General features: G+C 50.5%; 4 protein-coding genes across 4 annotated transcripts; 1 reads left to right on the top strand and 3 right to left on the bottom strand.

Annotated features, from left to right (window-relative positions):
* Positions 1–2316: 2316 nt before the first annotated feature.
* MRS44_016955 (uncharacterized protein) lies at positions 2317–4460 on the bottom strand (the record flags this gene model as incomplete). Its single annotated transcript, XM_065617498.1, has 3 exons — positions 2317–2397; positions 2452–2640; positions 2694–4460. 3 exons carry the CDS (start codon positions 4458–4460, stop codon positions 2317–2319), a joined length of 2037 nt encoding a protein of 678 aa, XP_065473570.1.
* A 385-nt stretch (positions 4461–4845) lies between these two features.
* MRS44_016954 (uncharacterized protein) lies at positions 4846–5712 on the top strand (the record flags this gene model as incomplete). Its single annotated transcript, XM_046277422.2, has 1 exon — positions 4846–5712. One exon carries the CDS (start codon positions 4846–4848, stop codon positions 5710–5712), a length of 867 nt encoding a protein of 288 aa, XP_046127261.1.
* A 701-nt stretch (positions 5713–6413) lies between these two features.
* Positions 6414–6986, bottom strand: MRS44_016953 (uncharacterized protein; the record flags this gene model as incomplete). Its single annotated transcript, XM_046277423.2, has 1 exon — positions 6414–6986. The coding sequence occupies one exon, from the start codon at positions 6984–6986 to the stop codon at positions 6414–6416; it is 573 nt and encodes a 190-aa protein (XP_046127262.2).
* Positions 6987–11813: 4827 nt separating this feature from the next.
* On the bottom strand, positions 11814–15782 carry MRS44_016952 (uncharacterized protein; the record flags this gene model as incomplete). Its single annotated transcript, XM_046271496.2, has 1 exon — positions 11814–15782. One exon carries the CDS (start codon positions 15780–15782, stop codon positions 11814–11816), a length of 3969 nt encoding a protein of 1322 aa, XP_046127263.2.
* Positions 15783–16507: the final 725 nt, after the last annotated feature.

Here is a 16507-nt window from a genome sequence, read left to right as displayed (position 1 = left end):
CTTGATAAACAGACAAATGTAGAGGCGAGCAACCCTCAAACCAGGACAGAGTTTATTCAGCTTGGAGGTTCACTGACAGGTGCGAGAGGGGCAAAGACGCAATTGCCTTGAAAGAAGATGCATGAGAAATCGCGGTGGGGCAGTGAGCAGAGGAACTGTCGACTCAGGCAAGTGCGACCGGATCGGGAATCATTGGCCTGGTATCTTGCCTCAGCTTGAGGCGGCACGGAAGGTGAGGAGCTGAAAGTGTGTCGCTTGCCCCGCATCACATCGTACAGTAGGAGGAGGGGCAAACCGGTCCGCTCCGCGCAGATCGCTTAGAGCAGACTAGATGATCTGCGTTATCTATCCGCCCTTAGAGGGAAAAACTCGCGGCTGCATTGCAGGGATTGGTTGTAACCGAGCTTCCGGTCTTACCTTTGTCTACCGGCAGCAGCCAAGGCGGATAAAACTAGAAGGGTGCGGTGTTTACTCAGCCAACGTTGCCGGAAATGCGTTGACCCATTGCTGCCTGATGCTTAAACCTGCAGCAACACCAAAACAGTCATGCACTTTGCCGTCCGAACTGCACGTTGTGTTGGTCGGGCTGAGATGCCTTACTAGAGGGTTATGGGGGCGCGTGATCGGCCTTGCTACGTTTGAGGGAGGCCCGAGCGGTGGTCAGTGCTCAAGCGACCCTCTGTGTGTTGTTCAAAGATGTACATCCTGATGGGGCATTGGGTGCGGGAGGGGAGACCATTCCGTCGTTATTGCAGCCTGACAGCTCTTGGTTTTGTGGAGTATTACCGGTATTGTGCATCACTCTCGTTCGTATGGATGGAGGAATGAGGCCAGAGGCAAGTGGGGCTCAGATCACAACAGCGTGTCCGCGATTACTAATTATACTAGTATTATATTAAAATCCCTATAGAGTAAAATAAGTTATTAGTATTAAGGTTTTAAAGAAATAAGAAAAGTTTTTAAGTTAATAGATTTATTATAAAGATTATTAGTATTAAGGTTTATATATAAATAAATTAATATCTAGGTTAGTATTAAAGTTCTTAGTAAGTTTAGTATTACTAGAGTTAAGGCCTAGAATTAAGCTATTAATAAGAGTGTTGTTATTCGCAGAACATGTTTTGTTAGCGCCGAACAAGATTTAAGCTAATCAGAGGACTCTTTTTTGCAGAGAGCCAGATTTTAGTGGGTACTAGACAAAAGAAAACCAGCAGTACCTCTGTTCACGAGGCATCCACACAGTAATAACACTAGCTATTGCTTTGTATAGCTTTACTCTATAATTAATCAAGTAAGACTAGAATTTAAAGTTAGTAATAGAATCAAATAGAAGTTAGAATTAATTTATAGGTATTTAAAAAGCTATAAAGGTTCTTTAGGCATAGATATCTTAGTAGCTAAAGAAAGGATCAGTTAAGGCCCCTGTATTGTGGCTTGGGGCGGGCTGATTTTGTTACGGCTTGGTCCACCGTCAGCGATAGAGGCTCTATAGGGCAGCTGGTGCACCTGCATAATTGCTACAATTGCGATTATGGCCCAATCTTTTGCCCTGTGGTATAGCGGTTAGGTGCACGCTATTGTGACTGCTCGTCACAGATTTGGGCACATGATTTGTTCGTGCGGCTAACAAGGTCTGTTGGTGCGAATAACAATACTTATTAATAATAGGAGTTATTAATAATAAATGCTATTAATAATAGGGCTATTAGTAATAGGGCTATTAAAAATGGGGCCCCATAGGGACACGCCTAGGCGCGCTTCCACTCGCGAACGCGTAGGCGTGCAGATTATGTCAGCCCTCAATTTGGCTTAAACCCCGCACAGCTGTAATTCCGAGTTCTGAGGTGGTTCTTAAAATCCTATAAACTCTACTACTACTACTGAGTACTAAAATCCTATGATCCCGAACGGTGAGGAATAGTTGATTATCTACCTGAATAAATAGCCTGCTGGGCCTCGCCATCTGCCGCTGCCGCCTCCCAAATATCACACATACCTCTTCTACTAGAAAAAGGGATGCGTTCCATCTCCGTAGCTACCTGAGCCTCGACCCGGTCATCTTCTGCTTTGCTCCAATCTAGGTAGGCCATCATCTCCTCTTTAGTCCAATCTCTAGAGCCAGTTGGCGTATCGCAGCGCTTGCCCATCTGCTTCCAATCGAGACACCACTGATAGCTTGATTTGTCATACCGCAGAGGTAGACCTAGCGCCCTCCGATATTGCTGGTTGGTTTTAATACTGCCACGAGGCTGCGCCTTGTACCAGGCATCTCGAGCAGCAACATATCTCTGATAGATAGCCCGCGGGTCATCATACCTAGGTGCCGGCACTATCCTTGCCTGAGCCGACGGTGCTGATGATGATGCTGCCGGCACTGTACTGTCTGTGTCGTCGATACTAACAACAATGCAGCTAGCACTATCCCTGATTGGCCTTGCCTGCCCTGATGACCCTGAAGACATTGGTCTTAGAGCTTCCCCTGCCTGCAAAGATGGTGCTGATGAAGATGTCGTCGGCACTGGTCGTACCTGCCCTGATAATGCCGACGGCAACGCCGCTGGCATTGCCCCTACGTGCGCCGACGATGCTGACGACTGCAAAAGTTCCTCGTATCGCTGAGGGCATGCCTTTGAAGTCATTCTATGACCTACTTGGTGGCATCTGCTGCATTTGGGTTGTGCCTTTGGCCGTACTGTTGCCTGAACTGCCTCGAATGCACTTGGTTCTCTCTGGGTGCTTGATTGCGGTCTACCAGTAGTCGAGCCGGCGGCTATTCGATCAGGTCGATGCCGAGGCTCTAGTAGTAACTGATGAACACTATGGCGATTGAGGTGCCAATGCGTGTGAAAATGCTCCAGGCGAAGGGCTTGACCTTGTTCTTGTAGAGCCTTGAGAGTATGGGCGCAAGGGAGGCCGTGAGATCGAGAGAATGCGCCGGTGCAACCAGGCAGGTTTTCTTTCAAGAGCAGCTTCCGCTGTTCTTCAACTTTGCGTAAAGCTTCGTGAGATACCCAGCCACGTATGGCACTATATAGTGATCCAGAGAGCTCAATCGGTATTCTCATTTGCTGGCTCGCTTGGTTGGATCGCAGTTCGGCTAATTGATTAAGGAGCGCATGCTTCATAGCCCTCCAAGCCTCGAAGAGATCCAGCGTAGATTTCTTGAGGTGGCTCTTAAGGAGCCCATGGATACCCTCAACCCGCGAGGTAACTACATTACCAAAATGAGGGTGCTGATCAACCCAAGCCTTCACCAGCTTTTCCTTGTACGGATCGAGCCAATTGGCCTTGATATAGCCAACCTCTTCAATGTATTGCGGTAGGTAGCGCCTTTCAAGCTCTTGTACGCGCTGATCAAAGGCCTCTTCATCTGGTGACTTCATAATTGAGTGCCAGTGGTTGAAAAACTCACTCCAATCGCTCAGGCCCTGCTGATAGGCCTCCGATCCTTGTTGGTGGCGCACGAATGTCGGCTGGCAATAGCGGAGGACTGCCTTGTTCGCGTGCCATAGGCATAAGAGAGAAATTGAAGATGGGAAGCAGATCTCTGCGGCATTCATACAAGCCTTATCGCGGTCTGTTAGGATAACAGATGGAAGCCTTGTATTGCAGAGTTCATACAGGGACCTGAGCCGGTCCAAGGCCCATAGGTAGTCCTGCTCAGTCTCGCCACTAAGAAATGCAAAGGCGATACAGAATGATCGCTGGCAGGCGTCGACGCCAATCATATCAAGCAGTGGCATCCCATATTTGTTCGTCTTGTATGTGCAGTCGAGGAAAAGTAGGTCTGGATAAGCCTGGAGGTACGCCAATGACTCTGGGTGGGCGAATAACACAGCCGTGACTCGGTCATCTGAATCGAGCTGTATCCGGCTCCAGAACCCTTCCTTATCCAGCTGGTTAGCAAAGGCGTGTATAGTGCTCTGTCCCTCACACAGCTCTCGTTTGATATCTGCGATACGATTATAGATATCTTGCTGGGTTGCAATGGTGTTCGAGTTCTGACGGATATAAGTCCTGATATCCTTTGGCGCTACTCCGGCATTCGTAAGGCGGCTGATTGTTGACTTGTCCGCATCAGAGAGCTGCCGATGGACTGGATGAGCCGATTTGTGCCAGCTTGGCTCGTGGTTGTGTAAGGAAAATCGGCCGTCCGGACGATGCCTTAAAGACCAGGTCGCCTTATCCAGGGATTCCTTCGCAATGATTGAGAACCGACAATTGGTTCCTCGTGTAGTAGTCTTGCGCTGGCGATCTTTTGAGGCGCTAGGTGGACGACACCACCGATCACATGCGTATGTAACAATCTGCCTGCCACTGGTTGATCGCGAAGATCTCCCAGTTATGAATGCGTATCCTCTGGGTGCTGCCCATTCATTGATAGCTGCGAGTAGAGCCTCACGTGAATCGTATGTACCCTCCGGCGGGAGCACATCATCAGGAAATATTGCTTGGGCCATAGCGGAAACCCGCTCCTGGAGACTGTAGTTGTGTTCAGCAGTGGCAGCAACAGACGGAGCCCCTGAAAACTGCGACTGTGGGGTTTAAGCCAAATTGAGGGCTGACATAATCTGCACGCCTACGCGTTCGCGAGTGGAGGCGCGCCTAGGCGTGTCCCTATGGGGCCCCGTCAGCATTAGCGATGTGACTAAGCGAGAATACGCGGCGGCTACTGGCGCTGACCTTGACCGCCTGCTTCGGGACCGGGCCTACAAGGAGCAACATCGGCCAGCATTAACGGCGTTTTTCCAGAGTCAAGTGAGGCAACGACCTCAGCTGCCAGAGAAGCATTTTCTGAATGTCTTGTACGAAGCTGCAAATGTGGATGTGTTGCTGATCACAGGGATGAGAGACGAGGCACCTGTCACATCCTTGTCGCACTTGGTGCCAGACAGCAGACTGCTCGATGTCTGCGTCAAAACTAACGAAGAAACGCGGCGAGCTCGCCGAGGGCATCAGGGTTACCGTGGCGGTGGCGATGACAAGAGCGAGAGCAAGGGCAGTAACAATGGCAGGTCGGATCCGACCGTCTTGAACTACTGTCCTACACTCACTTTCGAGAATGACTCGAGCGGAAGCCAGGCGGCAAAAACGTTTGCCCAACACTCCCTACTTCCCTTCTTACACAAGGACCTGCGGAAGCTAGCACGTATGGTACGCGTGGTGCCCGACTTTCCGCGTCCGGGCATCGAGTTTCGCCACGTCCTGAACATCTCCCAGCAACCGGGCGGACTGGCTCTGTGTGCATCTCTACTGCGAACTCACTTCATAGGTGACTGGGCCAAAGTTGACGCGGTGGCCTGTTGCGAGGCCGGCGGCTTTGTTTATGCTCCAGCGTTGGCTGCGCTGGTCGGTGTACCCTTAGTGTTGATTCGCGAAGCCGGCAAGCTTCCCCCACCCACTGTTTCTATCATGAAGCACCGATCGCACATCTCGTCTTGGACATCAAACGATTCAAGAGAAAGGAGCATTGAGATGGATCGAGGTTTGGTCCACAAGGGCGCGTCAGTGGTGGTGGTGGACGACGTATTTGCTACAGGGAGGACGCTCTTGGCGGTGCTACGGCTATTAGGTGAAGCCGGCGTCGATGCTAAGGATGTCGGCGTCATGGCTGTGGCCGAGTTTCCTGTTCACCGTGGCAGGGAACTATTGCGCCAGCGTGGCTTTGGCGCAGTCAACATTCAAAGCCTTTTGGTGTATGGTGGAGCTTAGAACGAAACGGAGAGGGAAGGATCTCTGGGCCTTCAATGTGCAATAGGAAGACAATCGCCCAGTAATATGGGCTATATGGACGACATGGAATTTACCCAATAGGTGGACGTAGAGTTGATATATCGTAGATCTGCAACATTGTTACTCTGGCATCTCCCAAGCCTAGAAATGTGAACTAGAGTTCGTCGGTTACCCCCGTCGTAGTTCGTCGGTTGCCAAACGACGCGGGGCGTAATTATTAGGGAAGTAGTCGGGACTATGTCTGCTATATATGATAATATTTATAGAGCATTTAAGAAACAATAGGAGAAGCGTGATTCTTCGAACTAAGTAGGGCGGGCTGGCTGGCACGGTCCGTCGTGTGGGAAACGAGGTTGGTTAATGATTGACTATCGTTGCCTGCGATCTTAGCCAGGCCATCATCCTACCACCTCAATCTAATCAACCACTAACTTGGTACTTGTTGAAGCACAACTTAGCAGCAATCCAAAGGCCATATGAATCGTGAGCGATGCAAGGTACATTTCTCGCCACTAATCGAAAGTATAACAGCACCGCATTCGCTCAACAAGACATACTATCGGCCTCTCCAGCCTTGTCCCTGGGTCCGTTACAGTTCTTCGCTCTCCATAGACTTGGGAAAATAGCCATTACCAACGGCTGCGCCGTGCGTTGAGCTAACCATTGACCGACAAGGATGTTTAAGCCAAAAATTTCCCGTGCTTTTGGACTCCAGCTGAGTTCTTTGAAAGACGTGATAGATGTTTGTTGTTGTTGCTGTTGTCTTTAGGCCGCGTCTGACGCATGGTTGCGCAGATTTCGAAGAGCATAGTTGATGGTAGGTCATCTTGCTTTTCAGTAAGGCTGACGGGAATAGACGGGCGAGAGAACGGACCGCCGATGCTGGCATGGGGCTCGAATGGACTTCCGGACTCGAGGCGGAAGGCGGCTCCTCCACACATGTCTGTGCTGTGTTGCTCGCGTAGTCTCAAAATTGCATCCTTCAGGGAAGCCACCTCTTCCTCACATCTTTCAAGGCTGGCCAAATGCTTCCATTCACGAAGCCAAGCCATTCTTTCGGTCGTCCTTTCAATCTGATTTTCCTTCTTCGTCACTTGATCGCATACTTTGCATTTTTTTGCTTCGTCCTGCCGCTCATACACGAGCTTCAATCCGCAGGTCTCTCCAATGCGGTTCTCTTTGTTGCATTGTTGACGAAACCTGCCCCACTTCCAATTGCCGCATGCCCAGACAACCTGGTCGAAGTAACACATCATGAAACTGGGTGAGGTAAAATGAACAGAAGAAGATTTTAGCCTGGAATGGGAGTCTTTTGAGCCTGGCTGCTGGGACTCTTTGCTTATCTACTCAACCAACAGCTATTGATTAAGTCTTTTCAGAATCTCATGATGACTCCGTTCGGTGGGCGCGAAAGTCAATTTCGCACTCTTTAGCCGATCAACAGGGAATGCTGTTACTGGCTGCCTGTCGTATGAGAATCACACACAGACCCGCCAATCACCAACGATGTTGTCTTCGCCAACCGACGAGCAGGGGGAAACCAACAGAACGTAGCAGTGGCAACATCATCGCACGTAATCATTGAGTCGGACGAAAGGAAACTATGCCCCCGCTCTTATCATGTCGGTGCCTGCTTGCTTCATCGTTGGCCATGGCGCACTCGCCCACTTGTACGAGAGACTAGAATTGTTCCGTTCACTTTACACGGCAGTTGGTGCCCTGAACCTTGCTAAGCCGGGTAAAGGTTCTTCGGTACCAGAATTGCGCTCTGCCCACTCCCGACACTCTCGGCTTGGCAAGTGAGGTAGCCCGACGAGCCATTGTTGAGGCTTGATGATCTTGGGGGTGGGGGGAACGTGATCCGGAGCATTGGCGGATCAGGAAGGAACCCGCATACAGCTAGCCACAGATCGGGATAGTAGGCCCGATGCAATCCGCCGATTATCACAGAGTGGTTTAAGATGCGGAACCTTTGCAAAACTTGGCCGAGGCCCATATAAGCTGCTTATGCTACTGGACAGCGGCTACCACACCAATCCCGACACAACGGTACGCTATCGGCGTCGCCAATTTGTGCGCCAGGTCAGCCATACACTGCTGTATCTAGCTTCAAAGACTGCTAGAACCAACAGATACGAGAGACCTAACCCAGAACTACCTGAAACATTATTTAACCCTGGATGACGTCAGCTCCCACTTTTTGACGAGGCATGACTATTCCATTACACAGCACAAATCCCTGAAAAAGGGGGACCCTCAGGTGTGCTCAAAGCAACACCTGGCGAGAATTCATAAGGTTACCCACACCTGCCTTCTAAAAGCTGTTGTGTGGGTGGGTCTGTTCAAGCGCTTACGAAGAGAGCTGTGGGTCCGGGTTACCGGGGAGAAGTTCCGAGTCACACAGCCTAGATGTTGGACAGGTCATGGACCAGGTGCTAGGGTGCCCTCTTCTCTCTTTCCTCTTTTCATCCCTCCCTGCGCTTGTCGACAGTAATTCGTTTGAAGGCCCAGTGCGCGTAGCGAGGAGAAAAGGTCGTTCACCACTCGCTTTCTAGGTTACAAGACTTTTGACGCCCAGGCCATGACAATTCATCAGCGATACCACATTTTCACAAGGCAAGTCGACCGAGTACGAAGAAAGTGGCTCGATACGAGTGATATGATCACGAGCCGACATCCAAAATTTCACCACTCTGAGCTACTGCATTGAAAATAAGTGCGCTTATGACGAGATCACCAGTACTTAGCTATGTGTTGTGTGACGCGAGGGGAACTGGACTTATTGTTCACAATCTGAAGCGATGGCTTACCTACTTGCATAGATAAATTATCCGTGATCCAGGACGAACCACGTGTGATCCATGATGACCGCCACTGGCCTTAACAACTATTCAGCAAAGTCCTTGCCTACTGAAGCATGCACAGTGGAAGAACGGCACATTTCCTATTTCATACGGCGCGAGTGAGACTCGGGCACCCACTCAAGCATGCAGAGTTGAAATGCGCAGCACCCACTTCTGCTCCAACCACGGCCCTTAGATTTCTACACCCCATTTCGCTTCCAGAAATGCGCCGCACGTCGAAATGCCGCGCGTTGCTTACACCGGGGCCCGTACCAACATGTAGAGTTCATATTAGGTAAGTTGAGCAACTTTACAGAAGACGCAAACCGCCTGCCAAAGGTGTCTTGAAGAACGAGGTTTGATATAGGATAGTCATAGAGAAGGGTTTGCTACGTATTTCCAAATGACACTTATCCAGCAGTTTCGCTATCGCCGCCATGTTGAGGTGGTGTGTCTGTCATGTGACTAGTGATGCAGCCTACGAAGGCCAAATAGACGGTTTCTCCAGCGAACAGAGAGAGAAAAGTGGAAGTTCATTGGGGCGAACGGATTGGGTGGTCCTCAATCGCAGTCTCAGCACGGCGGCTGCTTTAGACAAGTAGGCCGAAGGCCGTTTTAGTTCGCCGTCTCAAAAGAGGATACAGGGTCTGCCGAAGTCCAATTTACACCGTCACACAAGAAGATACCTACCTAGTCCAGCGTTTTGCCTCATTGTCAAGTGTCCTAAAATGACTGGCGATTTCATTATATATACCTTCTCGGGCCTGCCTCTAACATTCGCTGCCTCTACTCGGAGTGTATCCAAGGATGAATGTGGATTCATCGTGATTTCGAATTGAGGACATGTCAAATGACTTCTCTCCAGTTTGACTAGCTGAATGGTGGAAGCATACTAATCAACAATAAGCGAAGTCTTGCCTTGATTCCCTGGTACTGCAGGCGAGGGTAAAAGCGACAAAAACCTTCGGCTTCTCAGGAGCACACGCTTCTCGTTCAGTTCGCCCTGGTGATCGAGGCTAGAGGATGAGCCTTCCAGCTCACTCACGATATGGGTAAGATCCTGTGCTTACCACCTGGTGCAGTTGGGGAGCAGAGTGTGGGAATTACTTGCTTTATCTTCAAGACGCATGCGCCTTGTATTCTTTCACACTCAGCAGTCTTATTTTATTTTATTTTATTTCATTTCTCGCCTTTCATCGTTAGAAACACAACCGTTTCTCGGCCCTCGTCCAGGGGGGTCCCAGCTTTCATTGCCACCGTTTGCGAAAGCGAAAGGGGACGATGCACCCGAGAGGACACTCCTTTTTCTTGGTCAGCGGTGAAGTGCCATGGCTCGGAACAAAATATCCATAATCCCATTGCACACGCCAACAAGGCAAAAAAAAGACTATAGGATGCCTTACCAAGCCCCTGCAACCGTTGCCGCCGGGGCGCCTTGCTTCGTTCATGAACTTCCTGCAACCTTAACAGTCTAAGCATCGATCTACAAAGTGGCAAGAGTAAGTAGACCACACCAAGTTCCCCCAGCAAACCCGAGTAGGAAAAGTTCAAATCAGTTGTTGTGGCAGCCTCTTCGAAACTGGAAAGTTCTACCCTGTATCAAAGATGCTGTTCAATACCTGTCCGTCTTCCTGTGAGTCTTCCGACCCTACTAGATGACAGAACTCATGACCGGACCGTCTCCATTTGAGCATTTCGACTGAAATTTCGGGTATAGGTGCGTAGATAGATCTGAGAAGCCGATCGGCCTCGTGTTTGAAGACGCTCTCATGGAAGGTACTATTAGGCAGCAGCAGGATCATGTACCTGCACCGTGGAGTAAGCTCCGAGAAAGCACAAAATGCTCGCCTTCCTTTCATGCAGCCCGCTCATTGGATCAATAGTGAGTTCCTGACGACCCAGGCTTCCGGATGATAGGCCAAAGGCAGTGAGAACCCATGACCCGGATATAATAACATTTATCTTCTGCATCACATTTCGAACGCTTACGTGCTTTAGGAAGCGACAAAGAGGGCCTCCCAATATCACGCGGCGATCAGTCGATGGGAAAACACGATTCTAATAACTTTCAGCAGCTTGCTAGACGTACTGACCGGGGCTCAATTTTGGACTTGCCCACGCTGGAATTGTAGTCGGTTCGATAAGTTCGATATTACCACATGCTGATGACTCAATACCCACAGATGATTGTTGGGCTATTCCCGGCAATCACGTATATCGTCGTTCAGACAGCCCAGGTCCCTTGGCTGACAGAAGCTGCAGAATGAGCTTTTCGAGCAAAGGACACGGAATGCGTAGCTGATCATACGCAACGGGCTTCTAAGTCAAAGTGCTCGTGCGAGCTAGGTCAAGCACCCGCTGCATATATATGCTAGTATCGAACCGATTGACGGCAATTGAGGACTTATTAGGCAACGATTGTTTGGCGGACACAATGTTGTTGTGTCACGCAGGGATGCTGAGTGCACTTGACAAAAGGTAGTTCTTGTTGTTGTGATTGTAATTATTCTTGGTTATGTTTTCATGATCTCAATGAGAGGCCCTTTGGGGCCTTATATCCTTGAGTGATCCCATCTAGGACTTTGAACCTTAATCGTAGGACTTCAAACTTTAATCTTGATCCTGAAGTTAAGGGGGAACTCTCAGTTCTTCCAACATGAAGATAGGATGCTGAACACTTGGAGAAATCGGCCTCCAAGCAGGTCTGTCAAACAGAGTCAAGAGAGGCTGGAACAAAAAGAATCGGAGAGAGAAGTGGGGTTTTCTTTTGTGGTCAGGATCAAGATGGCGGAAGTGTAAATGGCAAAGCGTATCTAACGGCCCTATGAGACTAGTTCCGGGCGTAATAAAACCTACTACTCAGGAGATAAGGATTGGGGCACAGCCAAAAAGTGTAAATATTAAAATACAATCATTACTTAGTACAGTAGAAACGGTTTTGACTTTTGGCTAATGAGTGTATAGGGGTCAATCTCTTATACACAATAGTTCATCCCGACGACCGGGCTGTGTTGGAGCTATGTTGAGAAGGAATCAATCCCACGATCCCCCTGATCCTGTGGATCTTTGGTCATACTTTTCCTGATCCTGTGACACAGGAGCCCTCAACAAGCTCCTTGGGCCCGTGCCCATCTCTTTCAGATTCGGGAGCTACTTGAAGTTTCCATGGACAATATCCTTGAACCTTTCGGCTACTATATCCACAAGTTCACCTCTTCGCGATCTGCCAGAGCGTCTTCAAAGTGCCCGCTCCGCATCATCCGGGCGGGTTGCGCGTAGGCTTCGAAATGCGCCTTTGCGGCCGCTACCGATAACGATGAATGGCGCCCAGTACATTGGATGACTATAGTTCTCCGGATGAGCAGCATCTCCTAGCTTAAGCTCGGGACAGATATCACGAAGTCCCGTGAGGAATCTCTGCACGTCGTCCTGCTTGGCTTGTCGTGTTGCGAGCTGTGCCGCTTGAAGTGCCCCAGCAGGAGACCATTCCTTCTTCAAATGCTCATAAAATTTGGTCATGAGAAAGCTCGTCACGTCATCATCGACGCTCCATAGACTCACCAATACACTCTTGGCTCCAGCAGCCAGCAGGGCGCGGGCGAAGCCGATCACGTCATCTCCGCTTGTGAGCTCGCCGCGGCCTGTTTTGCAAGCACTGAGGACGACCAGGTCAGCGCGCAAGCGTCGCCACATCAAGTCCTCGACAGTAATGTTTTCACCGTCCGCGAGGTGAATTGCTGACAGCATAGGCGCTTCCGTAGAGAGGCTCCCGTGGGTCGCGAAATGGAGCACTCGATAGTGGCCAAGAAGCGCAGAGACCGCCTCTTTCGTTGCATTTGGTCCAGTCAATGCCCTGGTGTCCCCGATCAGATTCTCAATGGCCTTAACCTCGACGTCGGCGCTCGGCAGCGGATCCAGATCGCGCTCCTTCAGGGTCAACGAGCTTTTGTCTCTCATTTTGGAAGGGTTGCCGACCGCCAAGACGGAGATGTTAGTATCTGGAGCTGGGTCGGATTGTAAATACCCGAGGACACTGGCGCTGGGGAGGTAAGATATCGTTTTACTGTCCATCAACAGTTGCCCTTGATAGGGTAGTGCGTGGAAAGGTAGTTGATGCAGACAGCGGTATGGAACGATGATGAGCCTGGACTCGTCCAAGGACTCGAAGGGAAGGAGTTTATCGGCCAGCCAGGACTCGTGATCCCGCGTTCCTGACGACGCAGTCGCACAAGCTTTGTGATACTGCAGAATGTGACCCTCCAAACAAACCTCTGGGACATCAACCACGAAGACTTCTCTTATTCCCGATGCTGTGATTTTCCACACCACCATATTCTCCCTACTGTAGCAGTATTGCAATAGCGCGGTATCCGCAGGCAATAGTCGACAGAGAGACGGAAGGCTGAGAACTGTTCCGATGGTGGAAGTGGGATCAGGTCCACCAGCTGACAACTTCACCTCCAATTCCCGGAGTAGTTTCTCTTTCTCCTGGATCTCTGTTTTGAGCCTAGATTCTGTGCTGCGATCCAGATGCTGAGCTTCGTAGCACCTAGACAGCAAGCTTCGAAGCGTAGCGAGCTGAGTCCCCTGCCGCCTATACTGCTGCCACTGCGACCCGACGCTTCCATCTGCATTGGGATTTGGAATAGCACCCTCAATCAAGTCTAGCAGGCTGCGTGCCTTCCCACGCTCGATCGCAGCAAAAGCACGCTGGACTTGAGGAGAAAGGAATTCAGCCGCTGATTCTGTTGCAGATAGATGCCATCGTGCGGCGGCATGCGCGGCCCCAAAGTAGATGTCCTGGACCACCGAATCTCCTGCAAGCGCAACCTTGTGGTCATCTACCGAAAGTGCGTGCCTTCTCTTGTCGAAAGCTTCCATGGCTTGCTCGTAATAATCGCACGCTCGCTCGTACTCTCCGAGCCCTTCGCTGACTTGGGCAATGATACCGAGATTCTCCCAAACGGGATATTCGTATTGGTTCCACCAGTCTGGCCCCCATTCCAGCTCCAGCTCCTCCAGTAATGATCTGGCGTCATCGTAAAGCCTGACACGTGCAAAGAGGTTTAGTAATCGGGTTTTTTCCTGCCATTTCTTCCTTCGGAGGAAGCCTTCGGTCTCCTGATTCGTGCCGACACTCTCACGATTTTCCGCTGCGATGAGTTGGTCTTTATACGCCCGCGCGTGCGCCGCAGCCGCTTCAAATTCTCTCTTGCTGACGCTGAGGGAAGCAAGAAGTACTTCGCTCTCACTAGTGGGGTGGGCTCTTAAGACTGACTCGGTTTTCTCCCACAGCTTCTTCGCTTCATTCAACTCTCCGTTTCTGACAGCTTTACGACTGCGATAGAGTGGGACCAAGGCGTCCGCCACGGAGATGAAGTGGTCGATCAGGTTGTATGCTCCCTGGGTCTGAATGTCGACAGGGTCTATATTCAGACTCTCCAGTCTTGCCTGAAGTTCCTCCATATTGGCCATTCTTCCTTCGTGCATGGCAGCCTGAAATTCTTGGTCGCGTTCAAAGACGCGAGACTGAAGCTCTTCGACTGGCACGGTCTGGTCTGGACGGCGCCACTCACGCAATTTGTCTGCAATGTGTGCGAGCCGTTCTGGGTCAGCCCGCTTGTTCGCATGCTGGAATACCTTTCCCAGAACATGTACTGCGTGGTTGAGTGCCATCTGGGAAATCTGCGAAGTCCGCGGCCTCTCTCGCTCAATCTCGTGACACACATTCGATGCCTTCTCCGCGGTGATATAAATCATGCTCTGGTCTCCCAATAGCTCGTAGACTGACAGCTGGTCGGAAATACTGTAGACATATGATAACTTCAGCCCAAGGCCATCGAACACCGCGGCCGCAAGCATATGCGCTGCTAGTGCCTTCTCATAGTCGCCGAGAAAGACAAGCCATCTCCGCGCATACTTTGCAAAAAACAAACCCAGTCCGAAGGCCAAACTATAGCTTCCCTTCTCCTTACCGTATTGGCCGATCGCTTTAGCAGCGTTGCTGTCCTCGGGGAATTGGGTCATACCCACCCGACACAAACAAGAGTGAGCGGTGGCAACCTGAACTCCTGCAATATCACCAGCGTGGCTATACAGGAGTTTTGCACGGTTGACATGCGCCAATGCTTTCTCGTATGGGGTAGAGGTGGTAGATAAAGACCTGAAGGTACCCAGCGTGGCAAGGTAGCCAAGTCGAAGTTCGACAGCTGCGTGACCCCGTGTGTAATGAGCAGCTCCATAGAGAAAATCAGAGTCCCGATAGTGGGAAGCAGCGGCTTGGAGATCCTCTAGCAGTGGCATGGCGAAGTGGGCGCTCTCATCATCTCGCGGCTGCGCATTGCTCTCTGTTCCTTGTTCGAGCAACATATTCCAGGTCTCAGGAGCTCCAAATGTTGCCGCCTTCGCATCGCCCAGCCTAAGCTTGTGGTGTGCGCGTATGATAAAATCAGTCGGTTTCAGGGGAACGACACTGCCCATCGCGCTGTGGAAGCGATCATGGTCCCCAACAACTCGATAGATGTGCGCCAGCTCGACCTCGAGTGGGAGTATCTTGGCCTCGTCAACACCGCTGAGCCTGCAGTTCAGGATAGCCTGGGCGACACCCTCAGTTCCGTGGTTCCGTGCTAAAGCAATCTGGACGCTAGTTGGAACGCTGGGCCTTGCTGATACAACCCTTCTTTGTAATTCCAGCACAGCTGTGAGCCTGCGTACACAACCATGCTCGTAAGCATTAGCGCTCTGCAAGCACGCCTGGAGGCATTTAATCTCTGTGACGAGATCGAAGATAGCGTTCAGTTCCACCCCTGAAACATAACTACCGGCGGCTGTCCAGTTGAACTGCATATGCCGGCATTGGATCAGATATGCAATTGCTTGGATGTACACATCTGGGTATCGGCTTTCTGACAGTTCGACTGCTTTCCTTAAGCTCGTGCAAGCGTAGCCCGGTTCACCTTGAAGCATTGAAATGATACCTAGCTTTAGCAGTGAACAGCAATAGAGTTCGGGCTGGATTTGGATCAGGGGATCGACTGTGGCGCTTTCGGATCTTGATCGCTCTTCGAGGAACCCGGATGGAAACTGTCCCAGCAACGGTAAGCTGCCGAGAACACCTTCGCAGACAGCCATGTGAGGCAGCGCAGCCATGCTTGAGTCGACGCGTTGATGACTCTGGGGTGCAAAAAGGATAAGCCAGTCCTGCATGGAGCCACCTTGAAGGCCCAATGCTCAACAGTTATACATCAGCAAACTTACTCCCGGGTGGTGCTTCTTAGTCGTGTTGAAAACATCTGACGCGAATATCTACACCCCGGGAATGTGAGTCATGTCCATGTAAGCGGCTGGCCCAGAGTGCGCATCATGTTCATATAAGTGGCTGTAGAATTCCGTACACCACGCGCGCAACCCATCTCAGCGGTGTCCTTGCCGTATTTTTAAGGTTCATTGAAAAGTCAGCTGATGCTGACAATGCCCATCTCATATGACAGCGTCTAGGCTAGTTTTGACAACACGAAATCCTGCCGTGAATATCAAATACGACCTCGAAAGTTCCAGCCACAGTACCGTGGCTGTTGCTTGTGCTACAATCACACTGTCTTAACTTGCGCTCCGATCACGCTTTGATTTCCGCTCCTATCGTAACAGGCATCATGGAGGTCCCCGCTTCTAATCGGTTCGGCCAAAATATCGAGCTGTTAGGTAGGACTTTGACAAGAGGTATGAATGAGGATGTAGTATGTTACAGTCAATTGACTACGGCTATCAGCAGGCGTGTGATCATAAATCATAAGCTCCCTGATATGTATTCTTTTCATCATTTCATTGAAATAAAGCGGAAATTCTCAGTCTTCCCTTGATTTCTTAAAGTTGTCCTGATAATCCGGCCTGACGTTAAGAACCTGAATGAATATACGCTGCCCAGTCTGCCG

This window comes from Fusarium solani (assembly GCF_023522795.1).
Source record: "Fusarium solani strain SB1 chromosome Unknown bctg00000013, whole genome shotgun sequence".
Lineage (NCBI taxonomy): Eukaryota > Fungi > Ascomycota > Sordariomycetes > Hypocreales > Nectriaceae > Fusarium > Fusarium solani.
The sequence above is the reverse complement of the archived record's forward strand: the minus strand, read 5'-3'. Positions and strand labels throughout refer to the sequence as shown.